Source organism: Trichosurus vulpecula, chromosome 2 (genome assembly GCF_011100635.1).
Source record: "Trichosurus vulpecula isolate mTriVul1 chromosome 2, mTriVul1.pri, whole genome shotgun sequence".
NCBI lineage: Eukaryota > Metazoa > Chordata > Mammalia > Diprotodontia > Phalangeridae > Trichosurus > Trichosurus vulpecula.
The window spans coordinates 21,182,293-21,203,180 of record NC_050574.1 but is presented as its reverse complement, the minus strand read 5'-3'; the positions used below and the strand labels follow the sequence as shown (position 1 = coordinate 21,203,180).

At 41.0% G+C, this 20,888-nt stretch overlaps 1 protein-coding gene across 5 annotated transcripts in view; it reads right to left on the bottom strand.

Annotated features, from left to right (window-relative positions):
• The window catches only part of RERE (arginine-glutamic acid dipeptide repeats), a 591,056-nt gene that overhangs the window by 70,951 nt on the left and 499,217 nt on the right, over nucleotides 1-20,888 (bottom strand). For all 5 annotated transcript variants that reach the window (XM_036742474.1, XM_036742475.1, XM_036742476.1 and 2 more), the window contains one exon: nucleotides 7,512-7,592. In XM_036742474.1, the coding sequence (XP_036598369.1) occupies nucleotides 7,512-7,592 (81 nt within the window). The remainder of the gene's footprint in view (nucleotides 1-7,511; nucleotides 7,593-20,888) is intronic.

Below are 20,888 nucleotides of genomic sequence, written 5' to 3'. Positions count from 1 at the left end.
ATAACCTCTAAGACATGTTAGAGAACTAAACCTAAATTAAATCTGTTTCCTAAGTTCCAGATGACATGTAACCAAGGTCTTCTGATTTCAAATCACCCCAGCAAGTTATCTGACATATTTGAGCCTCAGTGGTTGCTGTCTATAGTACCTACCTCACAGAGTTGTTATGAGTAGCTACACAGTTTAGTGACTAATAAAATCATGGACCAGGAGTCAGAAGACCTGGGTTCAAATCCCACCTTTGACACTGACCATATGACTCGGGGATAATCACTTAACTTCACAATTTTCTCATGTGTAAAATGAAGGGGTTGGACTAGAATGCCTCTGAGGTTTCTTTTACCTCTAAATCTATGATCCTATAAAATCAGATCCAACTGTGTGTGTGTGTGTGTGTGTGTGTGTGTGTGTGTGTGTGTGTGTTTGTAGTGTAATGCACGTTGCACACTTTAAAACGCTATAAAAAATGTCAGTTATCATGGCTGCTGCAGCCACCACCATCGCCTCATTTAGGGGAAGACCATCATTTAAAATAAAATGTTTCCTTCAAGAAAGTAAGACAGTTTTATCCTGGTATTAGTGACATATCAAGCCTCCCGGTCAGAGTTCAAGATGATGGCAGTGATTTTAATGTGGAACCAAAACATCAGGGGCCAAAGAAAAGAAGTTAAGTAACTCCACTGCTGCTCAAGACAATTTATATCAACAGAGTAAAGGGGAAGAAATAATCCACTGGACTTTGCTTCTCAATGTGCTTGGACTGCTTAGCAGAGCCGCAAGCAGTTTTGGCATGAGGTTCGAGTTTTAAGTCCAATGACCTTCTCCAGTGCTATGTCACTGTTATAAGACATCAGCTCTTCAAATCACCCACCTGTTCAGGAATCCCATACTGTAGATTAGGTAACATGAGATTAAGCATTACTGAAGCCAGAATTAAGATTGTTTATCTAAGAACACAATCTGAAGTTATATAAAACTTTATGCTGCAACCTCACACTGGAGTCATCTTGCCTCTCAACATTAACAGAACTTGGCTTAGCTAGTCCTTGGGTTGTTTCCCAATAGAATTCATTTTTTACTAAGGGAATTTGCTGCCTGAAAGAGCTATTTTGCCTAAAGAAAAGAACAATGCATATTCAGTAGTTAGGTACATATTTCAGAAACTACATTCCCAGAAATATGACTAAAACACAGGTGGCTGATTTTCATGTTGTTTCCCGAATTGAAATTTTAAATCTCAGATCCCTGGCAGTCTTTTAACCCTGATTTAAAACCACTAAAAACAGCTATCATTTCACTGAGCTCTTTAACTGCTCCATCAAACAATCAAACACTAAGTAAAGACATTTTTCTTACTTTTAAAAATGAAACTTTATTGATACATTTTATATTTGCATCCACCTTCATTTCCCAATTTCTCTCTCCTCTCTGTTCCTCCTTCTAGCAGAAAAATAAAATAAAAAAAGGAAAAGCAGTTCAGAAAAACTTTTAACAAAAAATAAAAATGGGAAAAGCAGTTCAGAAAAACTAACCAGCATATTAACCAAATTCTAGAATATTTATAGTGTTCCACACTCACATTCTCCCACATCTGCAAAGAAAGGAGGCAAGGGATAGAAAGACACATTTTCAATGAAAAAATCAGGATGAAAGTGAGATTTGTGTCTTCATAACCCACTAATTTGGCTTTTCACAAAGAACAAGTACTGCCTGCAGCAGAGGGCTTTCCAGTAGAGTTCATCTCAGGCCACAGATAGTTCCAGCCTAAGCGCTGCCATGCTAGGTGCTACCCAAACGAAAGCAGAGGGTAGGAGAGGGTCAAGGGCACGTCTGCTCTCTCCTCCTCCTGCATTCCTCCAGAGACTAAGAGTATTGGTTTCATGACACTGCCTTACTCCAAATACACCAAAAGGAAGAGGTATTTGTCTTTTTTCTAAGCCTTATTTGTTTCTATGATGCCAACCCACAGAGTAAGTCCTCGCTGTCTAATGTCCATACAATCTGATCAACTGAGAACACAACTTACACACAAACCAAGATTTATTTTATTTTTAAAATCCAAATGCCAGAAACTTTAGAGTTTCCAGAGGAATTCTAGAGATGAATGAATGCTGTTGTCAGCGGATGGGATCTACTTCGCCAGTTTCTAACAAACTGTGAAGCATTTCAAAACCAAACAAAAACGATTTGGGGATTATCTGCTCTTCTGGTTTATTCATGTAATGTTCCAAGGCAAATAACCCAAAAATGACAGTAGGAATAGTCCTACTTTTGCAGCAAAGTAAACTAATCAAGAGTAGTTGTGTAGATAATACGTGAATCCACGGCAGAGCTCGGAACAACGCCCAGGGACACGATTCCCAATCTCCTGCTCAGAAGCCCGGCGCACACAAACGCACTTAACACTGTGGCCTCTGGTGTGGTTTGGGCCCAGCAGCGTCTGCAGAGAGAGGGCCGGCGACTAAAGTGAACCTGGAATGAATGCTCTGCCAAGACTCCTACATTTAACAACAACTGTCCACCTCACACATGTACTGAGAGAGAAGAACGAATGAGGAAATAAGAGACAGTGAGAGTCTAAGACGCTGAAAGAAGTCAAGAGAAAAGAAGAAGGAAAAGGACCAAGAAGGAATACACACACACACAACCACACTGCTGAAGGGCCCACGTGAGGTTTCTCTTGGGTACGATGAGGTTAACAAATACCAATTCAACCAAAACCTCCAGAACCACGCTGGTTTTCCTCAATCAAGCATTCCCAGCATTCCCATTTCAACCAGGTTTTAGTTCCTATGAAACCAATACAGAAACCAAAAAGAGAAGACAACTGGGTATGCACATACTCCCTACGAACCTCTCGGATGTCCCTGCATCAAAACAAGCTGGTAACACAAGAGGCTTCCTCACCAGAGCTTCAAGACATTCTAATGGCCTGGCATTTCTCTTCATAACCTTTAGTTTTTTAGAAAGACTACAAGAGATTTTTACAAAACCAGTTTTTACTCAACAGAGTAAAGTATCACATTCTGAGACATGCTCAGTAAATTATGGGTGGGGAAAAGGAGACAGAATTCAGTCTTTTTTGTGGTAGTGTAACCTCAGAAGAACCATGGAGGCCTTATGCCCACCTGGGGCTGAAGAGCTCCTGGCTCTTGCCACAGCACTGTCTCCTATATTTCACATCCCGGGGACAACAAATGCCAGAACGGGCACTCTAGGGAACAAAGTAATTTCCCAGCTTTTGACAGGATCTGATCAGTCGTGCACAAAGGAGATGCCTTAAGCCCACAGAGATGTCACAAAATCTGTGGTTCTCTACAAGGACAAGAATAGCACACAGGTCTGCTGACCCTCCATCTGAGAAGGCAGGTTTTTCAGTTCTCTGTTATACTCTTCTGATACTTCAAATCACTGGAAAGTGATTCTAATAAAGAGAAGGGAAATGTCCAAAGTGTCTAGAAGACTGAAGATTTAGTGTGAGAAAGGGGTGTGCCTTTAATAAGTAATCTTCTAAAAGAAATTTACTCATAAGCAAGTTCTTGAACAAGCAAAGCTGGCTGCCTACAAATTTCCTTCATCTTCTGTACCAGGAGAGAAATAACCTTTGTCCTCCCTCTTATGGGCTGTGAATGATTAGCTGGGGTGTACTGACAAATAAAGAGGAAAAAAAGATGGTGCCTGGAGGCCAGGATGCTTATGGTTTACCACACTGCTCATCAAATCAGGGCAGAATTTTTCAGACATCTACAAAATGGTTTTTTGAGTCTACACCTGTGATTTCATTGATAGAGGGAACCTCTACCAGGGCAGATCAGAAACTATTTTTGCAACTTAAAGACATAAGAAAATTGCCTAGGGCATTGGGAGGTTAAATGAACTGCCAGCCAAAGGTCAGCCTTCTCTCCACATTATGCCACTTCTGTGTAACATTTAACAGGAATATTTGTAAGGGAATAACAATGTTATACAACAAGAGAGTCTTCAAAAAGTCTGAGAGCAGTTTTAAGATCTCAGAAGCTCAAGACTGCACTAAGGCCTTTGGGACACCAGGTACATACCTCTCTCTCTCTCTCTCTCTCTCTCTCTCTCTCTCTCACACACACACACACACACACACACACACTCTCGTGCACGGCGCTCTTCCCCCTCCCTAATCTCATCTCCCCCCACCCCCTAGCCACCTTTTTCTTTTTCCTCTCTTTTATTTTTTTTAACTGGAAATAGCTCTTCCAAATTTATCTTTGCTTCTCCTTTTCAACAACCATACCCTGGTGAAGAGATTGAAAACATCGAGCTTGCTGCTATGAGGAAAACTGAGGCAATATCTGGAATGGTCAAAAGAAGCAGACAACAGAGGTTTTAAAAAATGATTAAATTCTGTGTTGAGGATTCTGAGAAAGACTAAGAGGATGAGTTCCAGTGATGAATCTTATCGTCATGTACTCATTCAGTCACTAGGTGCCTAATTGAAAATGGGGAGAGGGGGAAGAGGAAGCTATTTATTAAGTCATTCATCAGTCAAGAGTAGGGGACTGCCAAAAGCCAAAAGACTAAGTATGGTACGGTGGAAAGTGCCCTGGATTTGGAGTCAGAGGACTTGGGTTTAAATTTTAGTCCTAGTACTTAAGACCTGTGTGACCTAAGTCACGTCACCACTCTGGATACCTCAGTTTCCCCATCTGTAAAATGAGTTGTACTAAGGCCCTTTTCCAGTTCTAAATTTATGATCCTAAGTGAAATTAAGCAAACTTTTCTAGATCAAAGATTATCCCACTTACACCAAGGCAGGTAACGCCAGCTTCCAATGTCTACGGTAACAGCTCTTGAAATTATTGTTAAATATTGTTAAAATTTTAGTTAATATTACATATGCTGTATCACACTCCGCATGTTTTTGCCTTTTTTTCTCTACACTATGCAGTATCCCAAATTCAAATTCAGAAATAATAGTTTGCCTGCATGGAGTGCATGCTATGCCTGATCTGAGATTCCCTCAGAAGTGTACTGTGTACAGAAGAGATACAGGGACCTGGGAGTTTAGGGGGGATCCCCCTAAAGGGAATCTTGGTGGTTACTCAGTACAATGCCATCAACTTTACCAAGTAGTAGGCAAAGGTCCATATTGCCCCCATCTTACAGATGAGGAAGCTGAGGCACAACTTGGTTAGGTGACCTATTCGGAGTCACCAGGCCAGGACAAGGACTTTGCAGCAGCTGTTGGGGCTCTTAATACAAGGCTCCTTCCAGCAGAATGTGGACCTTGATGAATCAGACCCCAGTGTACCTTAATGGACACTTCTCTTTTATACTATCACTAACCACAAATATGCAGCTGGAACTAGCAGAAAGGGTAAATTTTACCTTCTCTTCCACATTAACAACTGCCCCAGTTCAACAGTTCTGGTGAGATTTTAAGAAATAAATTGGTAACACTGCCCTGCATAGTGTTATGATTCTAGGTTACCTTTTACAAAGCACTTCATCTTCCATTTTATAGAAAAGGAAACTGAGGCAAAAAGAAGTTAAATGACCTGCCCCAAAGTCGTGAGGCTTGTAAGCTAAACGCAGTGCCAGACTGAGAGCTAGGGCCACACACTTAGACATTGATTCTGATTCCAGTCTTTTTGTCACCTCTTCCGGACATGTGGTTAAAGGCAGGTGGGAATGCAGGGGATAGAGTGATGAGCCTGGAGTTAAGAAGATCGGAGTTCAAATTTGGCCTCAGATCAAACTGTGTGACCCTGGGCAAGTAACTTAACTTCTGTTTGCCTCTCTACCTCAAAGGGTTGGAGCATCACAGGGCCTGGCAATAGTAGGTGCTACAAAAATACTTGTTCCCTTCCTCTTCCCTTTCCTTCTGGACCATTCTTTTCTCACTATTTTCAGAAACACACAAAATAGCAATATTCAGTGCAATTTGGCAGAGTAGAAAGAGGCCCTCCTGGGAATCAGGAGATCTGGGTTATAATTTTGACTGTCACTAAACAGTTCTATAACTTTGGAGAAGTCGTTAACCTCTCTAGGTCTTAGTATACTCATCTGGAAAATGTAGCAAACCATATGATCTCCAGAGGTCTCTTTTAATGGTAAAATTCCATGATCTCATAATTTATCCCCTGATTAATACCAACCACCAAAATAGACACTTCTAGCCCTGAAGCTCAATAAAGCATTCTCATTCTTTTGTTGATACTGCCACATGTGAGGTCACTGTTTTGACAATAGGGCACTGTGCTGGAAAAAGAAAAGAGCCCTCGCTCTACTATGTATTACCTGTATAAGCTGGGTAAGTCACCTTTCTGAGCCTCATTTTCCTAATCTATAAAATGTGGGGGTTGAACGAGATAATTCCTAAAGGCCCTTCCTGTTCTAGAGATTCTATGGAAGTCCAAAGAGGGTTCATTATATGTGGCAGGATGGGTGAGAAATGAAATTAAACAAATCAAAACATAAATTAAAAAAATCCAAGAATAAGCAACTATCATATGGCTAAATTCTCATACCAAATGGTTTTTTTCCCCCCATCAAGCCATTAGTAATTTTGACATTGACATACTGCACAGAAAATGAGACTCCAGGCAGAGATTGGAGGCTCGACCTTACTAAGCCCCTGTACCCTTCTCCTTCCTGGGTTGCACAGAAAGGTCTTCACCCAGAAGGAGATACCACCTGCACAAGCTTTGAGGGAGGGCAGGCAATGATGTGTAAAACAATGCTTGATTTCTCCTGGCATTTCCTTTATGTAACTGCACTTTGAAGAAGTACAGAACATTTTTATTCCCCAACAAGCCCTCCTACCTTAATGTTTGACAGGAATGGGAGGTGAACTGATCCCCAGCTTTGTGAAATTCTAAGGCAAAATCTGATGGAAAGAACAGTCTTTCCAGGCAGGGATGCTAAAGAGTTAAAATGATTCCCCAAACCAGGGCAAATTTGTGTAACTATGAGCTTCCTTTTTATTCTATTTTGTTTGGTTTTGTTTTGATAATTACTAAATTTAAACAGTGACAAGTGAATTATTCTACCTCATCGACTTTATTTAAAATTAGATCTGAATTCCACAACGCTCGCTAGCCCCCTCCTTTACAAAAGCCACTTCTTATGATTACAAAATAACTTTATTTTCTTCAAGGACATAAGTATTGATTCATTTTCTTAAACCACTTGCTGCCTAGGCTTATGATATAGTCAAAAGTTGATTTTTTTTTTAAAGGAGAATCATTATGCTAGCAAGAGCTCTCTTTTTCCGGTGGCCTGCTTTAAACACAGTGCAGGGTTAAGGGAAACAATTTATTAGTCCGATTCAAGGGTGAAAGGCAGCAGGAGAGGAGAGGCACAGCCTTGGGCGCCAAGCACCCCGCCCCCCAGGTCCCCGGTATGTTGAGCTCCCGTCCCCCCTCCAGCTCCACAGAACAACAAGCCCCGAGCCTCTTCCCCCCAAGTCCTCCAGCACCCCCCTCCCAGCTCCCCTAAGCCAGCCCCCGCCCCCCAGCCCCTTGGTGCTCACTCACCGTTTCCTTATTGGGAAGCAGCTCCTTTCGGATCCTGAAGAAGTTCTTGCCGTACTGTCGGAGCCCTTTAATGAAGCGTTTCTGCGGTAAAACAAACAAACACGATGTAAATTTTTTAAAAAATGAAAATAAAAGCAACAACAAAAATCAAACAGGACGTTAGCAAAGCAAAAATTCTTTTACTGAGCACGATCAAAGGAATAAAGGTTTCGGCTAGCGAGGGAGGCTCGGTCACAGCAGGGTTCCCCCTCCTCCGGGGACTGGGACCAACCAGCACCGAAGGCGGATCAGGAAATCCTTCGCCCAACACTAGCAGTGGCTCACAGGCGACGCTGGGCACTGGCGTTTCGGGAAGAAACTTGGGGCGTTTGCAGCTCCCTACAATCTGTCCGGCCAGGCCCGGCCTCGCGTTTGTTTCGCTGGGGAGTCGGCAGCACAAACGCTCTCCGCGTCTCATCAAAGCAAAGCGGAAGCGAGCTGGTTCCCATGGAAGGGGGGCTTCTTCCAGGGAGAGGGAGCAGGAGGTCGGCGCAGATCGTCAGCCCGGGGACTTTCCTCCAGCTGGACTCCCCTGAGCTGGAAAGGAACTCAGCCCAGGGAAGCTGCCCCTGGGCACTCCCTCCCCTTCCCCTTCCCCTAGCAGCCCAGCCCTCTCTCCCTCGCCAGCCCCCGGAGGGTCCGTGCAGGGTGGGCAGAGGGGGCAAGCAGGGACTGCACCTCTCCCGGGGCGCTTCCCATCTTTTGCAGACAGCAATTGGAAAGAGGGAGGGAGGACGGAAGAGAGGGAGGGATGGCAGGAGAAGGAAGGAAGGCCTGTACCCCTCCCTCCAAACCCCCCCTCCCCCCCAGCCACAGGTAAGCCCAGATGCCCTACACAAGTCTCCAGAGGTGCCGCCGCCGCCGCCGCTACTGCGGTGGTAAACCAAACCCGCTTGTCACTGGGGGCTCTGACACTACAAAGGGGAGGGAGGAAGAGGAGGAAAGGGGAGGAGGAGGCTTGGAGGTGGCGGCAGCGGCGGCTGCTTAGCATGTGATCCCGGCTGGGCAGGGCTGGGCAGGGCTGGGCTGCTCCAAGACAGTCAACCAGCTCCCTGCAAAAGGTGGCCTGGATCCCCCAGCCCCATCCTAATCCAATTTACCATGGGAGGGGAAAGCTAACCCTGGTGAATGTAGCTCCCCCCTCAGGGAAACACAGTAAGAAACGGAGAGTCAATTGTAGTCGCCAGAGAATGTGGCATTGGGATGGAGTTAAGTTCTCTTCATAACTCTGCCACTTTAGCCTCAGTTTCCCTTTATAAGGGAGGGGGAAAAAAAAGCCCTGTCCCCCACAGGTGCTTTGGAAAAGGATCATCCCAACTCTTGATGGGCCTTCATTTACCCTTTGAACTGTGGAAGTTTCCCTAAATGAGGAAACTGAAAGATTGCCCTCCCTGCTTTGCTCCACTTGCGAATTATATTAGCTTAGTGAAAAACACTACCACTGTATCTCTGATCTGATATGGAAGAAAACCACCTTTAACCAGCTCCAACCACGGTTCCCCAAGTCTGGAAGTCTTTCCCAATTCCCTCAGTTGTTCCTGAGACTTCCCAGTTGAAATAACTTTCCATGTAATTTGTATTTACTTATCCATGTACATACTTATATTCCTCCAAAAAGATGTTAAGCTCTTTGAAAGGACTTTTTTTCCTCTCCCCTTTCCCCTTTATATTACCAGCACTTTAATTCTAAGCTTCTCCCCAACCCCCACCCCCACCCTCATCAGACTGGCTCTGAACTCCCCGGGAACAAGCTCCTCACTCTGGCCATCCCCCACCCTACACCCATTTTACATCTCATGTTTTGAAAACTATAATCAGATAACATGACCTTTGCAGGTGGATACGGTATATCAATCAACTAATCCTATCACTCTGTACACCATCCCCCTGTGACTTTCCTGACCAAAACACCTGTCCTTAACCATCTTTCCCCCCTCCCCCAAGGTGAGGTCTCTAATTAGAACATAAGAACCTTGAGGGCAGGAAATAACTTTCTTTTGTATTTGTATTCCCTGTGAAGAGGCACATACTAAGCATTTAATGTTTTCTCATTAATTCCTTCATTCAAGACCCTACAGATCCATGCTAGTCCAGCCTAGAACTAAGAAAGTAGGCCTGGTCTTTGGTTGTAAAACTGATCAAAACCTGAACACCATTATCCAAAGCTCTGAATGTTCAGGTTACTCCCTATAGAGGTAGAAATTACTTCTACTTTCAACATAATCCATATTCAGTTGGGAGGGAGGGTAGGGCACCTACACTGAGCAGAGAACACAATGAAGCTGCAGAAAAAAATTTTTTTGAAGGAATGAAAATTATGAAAGGGAGTAAAACCTGAGAGAAGAGGGTAAAGCTAGTTTTAAGGCAATTTAAACCCTGTCATCAAAACTGACTGTCTTCTGAAATCATCACGGTTAAACTGAATACCAATTGCGTGGGATAAAACACAGTAGTTGTTTTAATAGTAGTATAATTCTCCAAGAAACCTAGGCTCAAACTCACACTCATCTATAATTCCACCCTGTTCATCTCCTATTCACTTTTCCAAACTAAATCAGTCACAAAGTCATATCTATTTTTCTTTCAAAATGTCTTTCCAAGCCATGCCTTGCTTTTCATTCCAACAATCAGAACCTCAATTCAGGCTCTTATACAAGAGATTTCTACCAGGCTTTCTCATCTCCAGTTAGCTCCCCACTGCCAACCCATACTGCATACCACCTTAAAATTAATCCTCCCAAAGTACCAATTGTATAGAGAGTATTTTTTTTAAAGGAGATGGTTTTTATTTTGTAAAATTAAAAGCCTTTACATAAATAAAATCAATGCAGCTAGAATAAAAAGAAAGGGTCTGCATTAGGGGAAAATTTCTGTTTTGAATATCTGACATGCATGACATCCAAAATCTATATGGAATTGACAGAAATCTGCTTGATAGACAAGTGATTACAGGACATGAATAATTTTTAAAAGAACTGCAAACTATGAACAGCTATCATAAAAAAATTTCCAAATCACTATTAATCAAACATACAAACAAAAACCAACTGTCATACCCATTAGGTGAACAAAAGTGGCGAGAGATGGAAAAATTCAATGACAGAGGGGCTGTAGGAAAACAGGCATGCTAACTCACTGCTAGCTGAGTTCCAATCATCCTAGAAAAAAATTTGGAATTATGGAAGGTAAGTTATTAAATTGTTTGTGCCCTGCAATTCTAAGGTGGTTAACAACAGCAACTTTATAGGACATCAAGTCCTCATTTTATAAATAAGAAAACTGAAGCTTGACAAGGAGACTGGGTATGTGTGTGGGTGTGTGTTTATGCATATACACATGTATCTATATATATGTATATGCATGCTCAAGGGTGTATTTTGTTATTCCGTCCTTTTCAGTCACATCCCACTCTTCCTGACCCCATTTGGAATTTTCTTGGCAAAGATAAAGAGTGGTTTGCCATTTCTTTTTCCAGCTCATTTTATATATGAGGAAACTGAGGCAAAGGGGTTAAGTGACTTGCCCAATGTCACACTGCTAGTAAATGTCTGAGGCAGATTTGAACTCAGGAAGATGAGTCTCCCTGACTCTAGGCCCAGCACTCTACTCACTGCACCACCTAGCTGCTTTTCAGGGGTATATATGTATATACATATGTAAATGATGGGCAGTAATAAACAGTATATAAAGTAACAAAGGCAGTAAGTGATAAAAGCCAAAGCCTGAACCTAAGTCCTCTGATTTCAACATTTCTACCCTGCCATACTTCCTCCTGAAAGGTATCACATGTAGGACAATATTCAAATTGTGAAATAAATGAAATATTTTGGGAGAAATATATTAAGTATTTATGGTAAAAGATGGAAACATAACGTGCCCAACGACGGGAATGGCTGAACAAACTTTAGCATATGAACGGATGAAATATTAGCACACCGCAAAGAATTATTGAAGACTTCAGGCAAACATGGAAAGAGCCTTATTTGAAAAGACAGATAGTGAATACAAGAGCCATACGAATATCCATGACTACAACAATATAATTAAAGACAACACTTAAAAAACCAAAAAACAAATATGAGAACTCAAGTTGAATACAACAGATGATACAGGTGATATACTTTCAAAGTTGAAAATACATATCCTTTCTCTTAATAGCTGGCAAGATAAAACAAGAAAATTCCATTTATTTTCAGTAATAAGCTAGTAATTGTTTTGGCTAATTTTTTTCAGGGGAATGTGCTGTGAGGGAACAGAATATTTGATTGTTTCTCCAGAAGTATCTTACATCAAAATAAAATGTAAGAAAAAAATCAATTTCATCAAATTCTCCCCAACACTCTCACAACACAAACCCCGTAAAAAATTCTGATTGTTCCCTAGTAACTATAGATAGAGTAAAGCTCAATCTACCCTGGGATTTGAAGCTACATGCTGCCTGACCCTACATAATAACAAAAATAACAGCTGATATTCACAGAGCTCTTTATAGTTGACAAAGCATTTTCTGTTCATCTCATTTAAGCCTCACAAGAGATGTGTGAGGTAGATATTACAGGTATTTTCTCTCCCTTTTACACATAAAGAAACCAAGGCACAGAAAGGTTACATTTCTTGTCCAAGATCACACAATCAAATAGGTGTATAAAACATTTTTTAACTAGGCACGGCACTGCTAGGGTGAGTCCCTGCCCTCAAAGCGATCACAATCTAATGGGTGAAATAACAAACAAATATACATAAATAGACTATACACAGGATAAAGAGCAATTCTCTTTTTATGTAAAAACTAGGGCGTGTTACAAGGTCAATATGGATAGAAAAGAGGCAGGAGATAGAAATTCAGCCCTTGGCTTCATCAATCAATTAACCAATAATGTTTTTAATAAGTGACTGAGGATTAAGGATTGAGGATTAAATTCTCTGAACCCAAATCCAGTGCTCTTACCACAGCATTATAGCTGCCTTTCATCAATATCATTTCCAATTGATCAAATAGAGCCTTGCCTTCTATTTCACTGAAAAAAAATGAGGCCATTTGCCAAGAGTTCTGTCTTCTCCCCGGTTGTTCACGTCACATCATTTCTCAACTAGCTGCAGTGCTGTGGGACTTCTCTGACTCTACCACATCCCAGGAAGCCCATCATCATTGGGATATTGGGATAATCCCATCATCTTGTACTCCACCTAATTATTACTCACTGCCTTTCAGATCACAGGGTAGGGACTTGAACTCCAGAGTCTTTTTAAGAAGAGGGCTCGGCTCAGACACCCGCTCATTTCTCACCCTACCGCACTAATGTTGAGGCTTCTGTGACTAATTTCCACTCCATGTCTTCACGTCCAGTACCTCCCTCCCACTCCCTTTTAGCTTCCTTTTGTGTTCTGTCTTCCCCATAGATAGTAAGCCCTTTGAGGGCAGAGACTGTCTCTTTTTCTTATCTAAATTCTAAGCACTTTGTAACCCTTTTGGTGGTGTCAAGACTCTCTGTGACACCATTTTGGGATTTTTTTTTTTATTTCTGGCAAAGATACTGGAGTGGTTTGCCATTTCCTTCTCCAGCTCATTTTACAGATGAGGAAACTGAGGCAAACAAGGTGAAGACAAACAAGTCATACAGCTAGTAAGTATTTGAGGCCAGCTTTGAACTCAGGAAGAAGAGTCTGACTTTGGATTCAGCATTCTATCCACTGTGCCACCTAGCTATTCATTTGGCACATAGTAGGCACTTAATAAATGCTTACAATTAACCAAAGACATTACCCAGAAGGAGGCAGCTAGGTATCTGGATGAACAGAACACTAGATTTGGAGTCAGGAAGACCTGAATTCAAATCCAGTCTCAGAAACTACCTATGTGACCCTAGGCAAGTCACTTAATTTCTGTTTGCATCAATCCATGGAAAAGGAAATTTCAAGAAAACCCCATGGACAATATTGGTATTCATGGGATCACAGAGTTAGATATGACTGAATGGCAGTACCACCCAGAGGGCTTCTGCAACTATTTCTTCCTTCACGCCTGTCTCACATGAAGAGGTGGCCCTTCTTGCAAAGGCAAACTCCTCTCTCAAGTCCTTCTTAATCTCAGTGCCTTCTGATATTATCTTCAACTTATCTTGTGTATGCTGGTTTCGCACATGGTTGTTTGCTTATTGTCTCCCACATTAGACTGTGGGTTCTTTGAAGACAGAGCACAAATGATCCCATCCCATTTTTCCAGCTGAGCGCCCCTTCTATCATCCCTACTTTATCATTAGTACTCGATTTTTCTGTCTACTGGTTGCTTTCCTAATGTCTACAAACATGCTCATGTGCCTACCATCCTCAAAAAACCCTCACTTAATCTTTCCATTCCCACTAGATATCACTCTATATTTCTCCTTCCTTTTGTGATTAAACACCTGGAGAAGGGCCTCTACAATAGGTGGTTCCAATTCCTTTTCTTTAACTCTCTTAACTCTTTGCAGTATGGCTTCTGACCTCACCAACCAAACCAATCTCTCCAAAGTTACTAACAAGCTCTTCATTGCCACATCCAATGGTCTTCTCAGCCCTCCTCCTTCCTGACCTTTCTACAGCCTTCAACACTGTGGGTCACACCCTCTTCCTGGTTATGTTCTTCTCTTGAGACTTTTGAGGTACCACTCTATCCTAGTTCTTCTCTTATCTGTCTCTTCCTTCTTATTCTCCTTTATTGGATCTTCATGTACTTCACAACCTGTAAAGTTTCCCCAAGGCTCTGCTCTGGGCCTTTCATACTCTTTCACTTGGAGATCACATCAGCTTTCATGGCTTCAGTTATCATTTCTTTGCACATGACTCAGCTTAGCTTTATTTGTCTAGGCCTCACCTTTCTTTTGCCCTCTATCCTCACATTTCCAACTGAGTATTAGATAATTCAAACTAGATGGCCCCTAGAAACTCAACATTTTCCCCCAAACCCTTGGCCATTCCAAACTTCCCTATTGCTGTATAAGGCATCACCATCATCCCAATCTTCCAAGTTCACAATCTAGGTGTTATTCTTGACTCCTCACTCTCTAACCCCCCATATCCAATAAATGGTCAAGTCCTGACTCTAAAATCTTCCTCATTCCAATTTGTCCATCACTAAGTTGTCAAATGGATCTTCTTAGAGCACAGGTATAACCATATCATTGCCATATTCAGTAAATTCTAGGGGATCTCTATCACTTCCAGGATCAAAAATTCTTAGTTTGGATTTCAAAGCCCATTATAACCTGGCCCCTTTCTACTTTTCTAGTCTTATACCTTACTGCCCTCCACATACTCTATGATCCAGACACTGATATCCTTGCTGTTCTTCATGCAAGGCACTCCACCCCCCCCATTTTCATTTACTGTTGCCCATATACAGAACTCTCCCTCTTCACATCTCTGCCTTCTGGCTTCCTTCAAATTTCAGCTAAAGTCTCACCTTTTTCAAGAAGAATTTTCAAGTCCTTAATCTCAGTGCCTTCTGATATTATCTTCAACCTATCCTGTGTATACTGGTTTCTTACATGGCTTCTTGCATATAGTGTCCTCCATTAGACTGGGAGTTCTTTGAAGACAGCAGCTATCAGTTCACTTTTTTTATATCTCCAGCACTTAGCACAATGGCTGGCATTCAATCAATGAATGTTAGCTGACTGACATTAAACCAAATCAAATGCTTCAGACAAGGGTGTCTTGTCATTTCTACCTTTTTTGCCTTCACTCTGGCTATGGCATTATTCTTCTAGAACCACTAAGAAAATCTCTGAGAAATTCTACTCATTCTTTATTGGCAAGGTGAGGTTGAAGAATGAGTATTATAATAATTTCATTGGTACAGGAAATGTCCATTTTGGAAACTCCTTTTCCCAATGCAGATCTGCCAATTAAAGCTAGTTGCCACAGACAAGTCAAGTGATTTGCCAGGGTCACAAAGATAGCATATGTCAAAGGCTGGACCTGAACTTAGTTTTTTTGACTCTAAGGCAAACTCTCTATCCACTGTGATATACTACCCTTTCTACTCATGTAGGGTTCAAGCTTAAATGAAAGCAAAATTGATCTGGTCTGATCTTGTCGCCCTCCCCCACCCCCACTTGAATAGCCTCCCAACTCCCTAACAGCACCAGGATCAAATCCTCTTTTTTGGCCTTCAAAGTTCTTCATAACCTGGTCTCTCCCTACCTTTCCAGCATTCTTACACCTTACTGCTTTCTACATACTCTATGATCCAGAGACACCGGCCTCCCTGCTGTTCTATGCCAAGGATGCTCTCCATTCAGACTGGAATGTTCTCCCTCATCTCTAGCTTCCTAGCTAAGGTTCTATATTCTGCAAGAAGCCTTTCCTGGTCCTCCTAATTCTTAATGCTCTCCTTCTGACATTATCTCCAAGAATGACTCAGGTCTGGATACTCTACACCCTCTCAACTCTCACTCAGTTGCCTCTCCCTTCTGATTACAGAGTTGGAGGGGGGAACGCTAAAATGTAAACTAAAAAAGCACTAAAAGCTAAAAGCGCCTTTTTTTTATACGGAGCTTACAACCTTCCTGATAATTCCATTCTACATTAGTATCTCTCCTTGGCTTCGCTCCACTGAACAATATGACTCCACACTGGGTACCTGCCGGTTCTTTCTCCCCTTCCCCTGGCTTTTCGACTTGCTTTTATGTGTTGTTTCCCCTATTAGACTGTAAGCCCCTTGAGGACAGGGACGATCTCTTTTCCTTATTTGTATCTCTAGTATTTAGCACAGCGCTTGACACACAGTAGGCTCTCAATAAATGTTTATTGAATTGAAAATTCAATCATACATATTTGTTGTCTCCTCCATTAGGATGTGAGCTCCTTGAGGGCAGTGATCCTAGTGCCTACAATAGTGCTTGGCACTTATCAGGCACTCAATAAATGCTAGCTGACTTACTAGTTTTCAATAGTTTTGCTCCTGATCTTGTCTGATAATTTTTCTAGATTTTTAAAAATATAGTACAGTATTTAGGAGATTCTTTTTTTTTTTTTTTTCTGTTTTTTGGCCGATTCTCTGGGATTTTTTAAGTAAACAGCCGTGTTCTCAACAAACAAGCATAATTGGAGGTCTTCACCATCTTTAGTTTTTTTTCTGGTCTTACTGCTACGCCTAACATTTAAAAAATTACATCAAGTAACAGTGAGGAGAGGGGCATACTTGTTTTATTCCTCAAATGAAAAGCTTATATGGTGTCTCCACACTGTAAATAATGTGTTTTTGGTTTCAGAATATATTTTTACAGACATTCTATGCTTATAATTTTTAGCTATTTTAGCATAAATGAGTGTTTATATTTTATCAAAGGTGTTCTCTATAGCGACTGATATAAACTTATGTCTCATTTGACCCCTAGTCTTTCCTGCTTTCTCTCTGTCAGGAAGTCAGCAGTATGCTTCCTCATAGGTCCTCCGGACTCCTGGCTGGTCACTGAATGGATCAGAGGTACTCAAGTCTTTCAGAGTTGTTTATCTTGACAATCACTGTTATTGTTTTTCTGGCTCTGCTTACTCTATTCTATCAGTTCATACAAATCTTCCCAGGTTTCTCTGAAGCCCACCTTTTAACTACAGCACAATAATAATGAATTATATTCACATTCCATAATTTGTTTGGCCGATCCCTAACTGATGGGCAATAGAGCTGCTATGTTTCTTTTGTTTGTTTTTGGTACATGAGGGTCTTTTTCTCTTTCTTTCATATCTATTATTAGAGGTCTAACGGTGGCATTGCTGGGTATTCAAATGGTAGAGATTTTTGGAGGCAAAATTGTTCAGTTCAAAATTGCTTTCCTGAATTCTCAATCAATTCACAGGCATACCAACAGGGCAAGACTGTGCCTGTTTTTCAGCTGCCCCACCAACATCTGTCATTTTTATTTTAAGTCAACTTTGCCATTCTGACAGAACTGCTTAATTTGCATTTCTCTTCACCCCTTGTCTGGTACTGATTTGTTTCTTACTCTTCTGCTTTGTTTATGACATAACCTTTCATATCTAAGTCATGAATTCATTAGGAGATTGCCTTGGTATATGGGCTAAGAGATGTTTGCTGTTGTTGAGTCGTTTCGGTCCTGCCCAACTCTCCGTGACCCCATTGCCATCGCCACATTTGACCTCAGGCCTTCCTGACCCCAGGCCCGATGCTCTGGGAGTCTGTGACTGTGGCGCCCCCGAGCTGCCGTAGATGTTGATCTATACCTAATTTTTGCCAGACTACTTTCCAGTTTTCTCAACAGTTATTGTTAAATCATGTCTTCATCTCAGGATTTGAGGTCTTTGGGTTTATCAAAAATTATATTATTGTGTTTCTTTGGTTCTGTATGTTATATACCAAATTTGTTATACTGATTGACCTCTCTATTTCTTAACCAGTAACAAACTGTTTTGATGATTATTGCTTTGCAGTAGAGTTTGATACCTGGTACTGCTTGGCATTCTTCTTTCCCCCTTTTTTCATTATTTCATTTAAGATACTTGATCTTTTCTGATTCCAGATGAACTGTTACTATTTTTTTCTAGCTTTGTAAAAGGGTTTCTTAACCTGGCTTTGCGAACTTTTAAAAAAAATGTATTTTGATAACTATTTCAACATAATCAGTTTCCTCTGTAATTTTATTATTTGACTTTATGCATTTAAAAACATTATTCTGAGAAGGGGCCTACAGGTTTTCAACAGACTATGAAAGGAGTAGGTCCCACACTGAATATATATATTAACTAACTTCCTTTGGTTTTGCTTATTTATCCTTCTGTCTTCATGGTCTTCTCTGTTGGTTTAACTGCTGTTGAGTAAGATAGGATATTGTTCCAGGATTCTTTTTTAAAATTTTGGTCTTCCAACTTCTTATGTTCCTAGACATTTGCCTCTGATTTCCCTCCTTGCACTCTGATAGCACCATTTCCCTCCCCAATTCTACTTCGTCACAGATTCCTGGAATGAAAAATGAAAAATTTTGCAAGGGCTGCAAGAACATGGGCAACCACCATTAATTAAAGAATACCAGTATTACGCCTATTTATCAAGATAAGCTCCATATATATGTGACTTCAATATAAAGTTCCTAGCATGAGCAAATTAGAAGAGAGTAAGGAAACAACCTTCATAACTATGAGTAAGGGAAGAAATCATGAAAAAGATAGCATGAATACTTGTCAGATGAAATGGAAAAGCATGTAAATATTTACAGCAGTTTTTTCGGTGGCAGCAAAGAGCTAAAAACTAAGAGGTGTCCAAAAATTAGGGAATGGTTGAACAAATTATAGTAGATCAATGTAATTTAATACTATTGGGTTCTAAGAGATGACAGAAAGGATGGTTTCAGGGAAACCTGAAAGATTTATATGAACTGATGCAAAGTGAAGTAACCAGAAGCAGTGGAACAATTTATACAATAACAATGACATTGTAATGAGGAACAAGAAAGACTTATAGACTTACAAACTCTTATCAATGTAATCATCAACCATGACTCCAGAAGAGAAGATGAAGAATGCTTCTATCTCCTCACTGAGAGGTAATATACTTGCTATGGAGAATGTGTAATACATTTCTGCACACGTCAAATGCAGGAATCTGTTATGAGGCTTTTGTTTTTCCTTTTCAAATAGGGTGGTAGAAGCAAGAAGGAGAGAAAATAAATGCTTGTTAATTGGAAGAGAAAAAAAAAAGAAGCAAAAGAAGGGGACCTGTGCATGTTGGTAACTGGCCACTGGATTCTTGTCCCTCCCTCTTTCTTCTCATCTATCTGGTTCTGCTGTATCATGTTATCCTTTCTAGCGGTCTCTGCTGTTCTTAGCTTTACTCCTCCTTCCAATGTTCTCTCTTTGTTTCAAGAGACTGTGAATAATCTGAGACTTGCTGCTTTTCAGGGAGTGGACTGGTCAGGTAAAGGCTGAATTCCAAGTCTGTGGGTGTGTTCACTACACCTGGTACACTGAGTGGGTGACAGGTATAAGGATGCTGAGTAAGAGCTCCAAGCATGTAAACTTTCTGATGTTATTTATTTCATGAGCTGTTTTTTTTAAAAAAATTTCTGCCTTGTTCCTGTATTCATAGTTACTCTATAAATGGCACATAATTCCTTTTTCCTGAGGTGTTTAGGTTGCAAAGGGTTATATAAAGCAAACATTGTGCATCATATGACCAAGCCTAGTCCTTATGGAACTTTTTCTGCCTTTCAGCAAAAATATGCCTCTCAGTAACAACCACTCACTGCTCCTCTCTCTACCATCAGGGGCTCAGTAGAACCTTAAGTGGTCTTTTACTGACTGACAGTGGATCAACAACCAGATAAGAGAGTTTTTTCAAATATTCTAAATTGGGTGGTAGAATGAGTGCACTACTTAACTTGAGTTCACATCATGCCTCTAACACCAGCTGGGGTGCAAAGAACATTCTTGCCAGAGAGTGGAGTCATTGCACCTTCTCTCCATTGTCCATGATCACTTTTGTATCCTCCTTAAACAGCAGCCTTATCTGGCCTGTACATCCTTTGCTTTTCTCCAAGATAGCATAAAAAGTTCCTTTTACCCCAAGTTTTGTTCTCCACGCTGAGTTCATACCCTAGGTTGAGCATTTCTGACATTATTTTAACAGGACCAGATCACTCTTTTTTTATTCATCCTCCATTACTTGTCCTTCCATTCATCTTTTAAACATGCCTTTAAGGTGTTGGATGAGTTTTATATGGTTCACAATGACCTATTTGAAAGACTCCCTTTTTTCTTTCTCATAAGAATTGCTTCTATTTGTGTCTTCAGAATTTTATTCTTGAGAGCTTCACATCTCTTCTAGGCTGATTTCCTCTGCAGCATTTTAGGCCATGAGATCCTAATTCTTTTTACCTTAAACCATTTGAATTCTACTCTTCTAAAATCTTAACCCCATGTCAGAATATGACCACCTTTCCTCTCCTTCATCACACATTCTACAGTGAATGATTACTTTCCCCACTTTATATTGAAGGGTTAAATTATTACTAAAGCAAATCAAGAAAGTGTTAGTTGCTCTTCTTTTGGCAGGGAGAAAAGCTCCCACAGATATATAGATGAATGAAATCCCCCATCATGCTTCTAGGCCAGACATATGATCTTTTTTCTGAACTCTATTTCCTCTTTCTGTACAGATGGTCTGTAATATATATTCTGATAATGATATCACTTGTTTCTGACCCCCTGAGAGTCACCAAAACATACTCTAATATGCTTCCACCTCCCTCCCTACCCCCAGTTTCTGGTTTTCTTCAAAAGCATGTATTCTTAATACAGAGTACAACTCTGCAAGCAACCTCTGCCACCTGATGATCCCCTCTG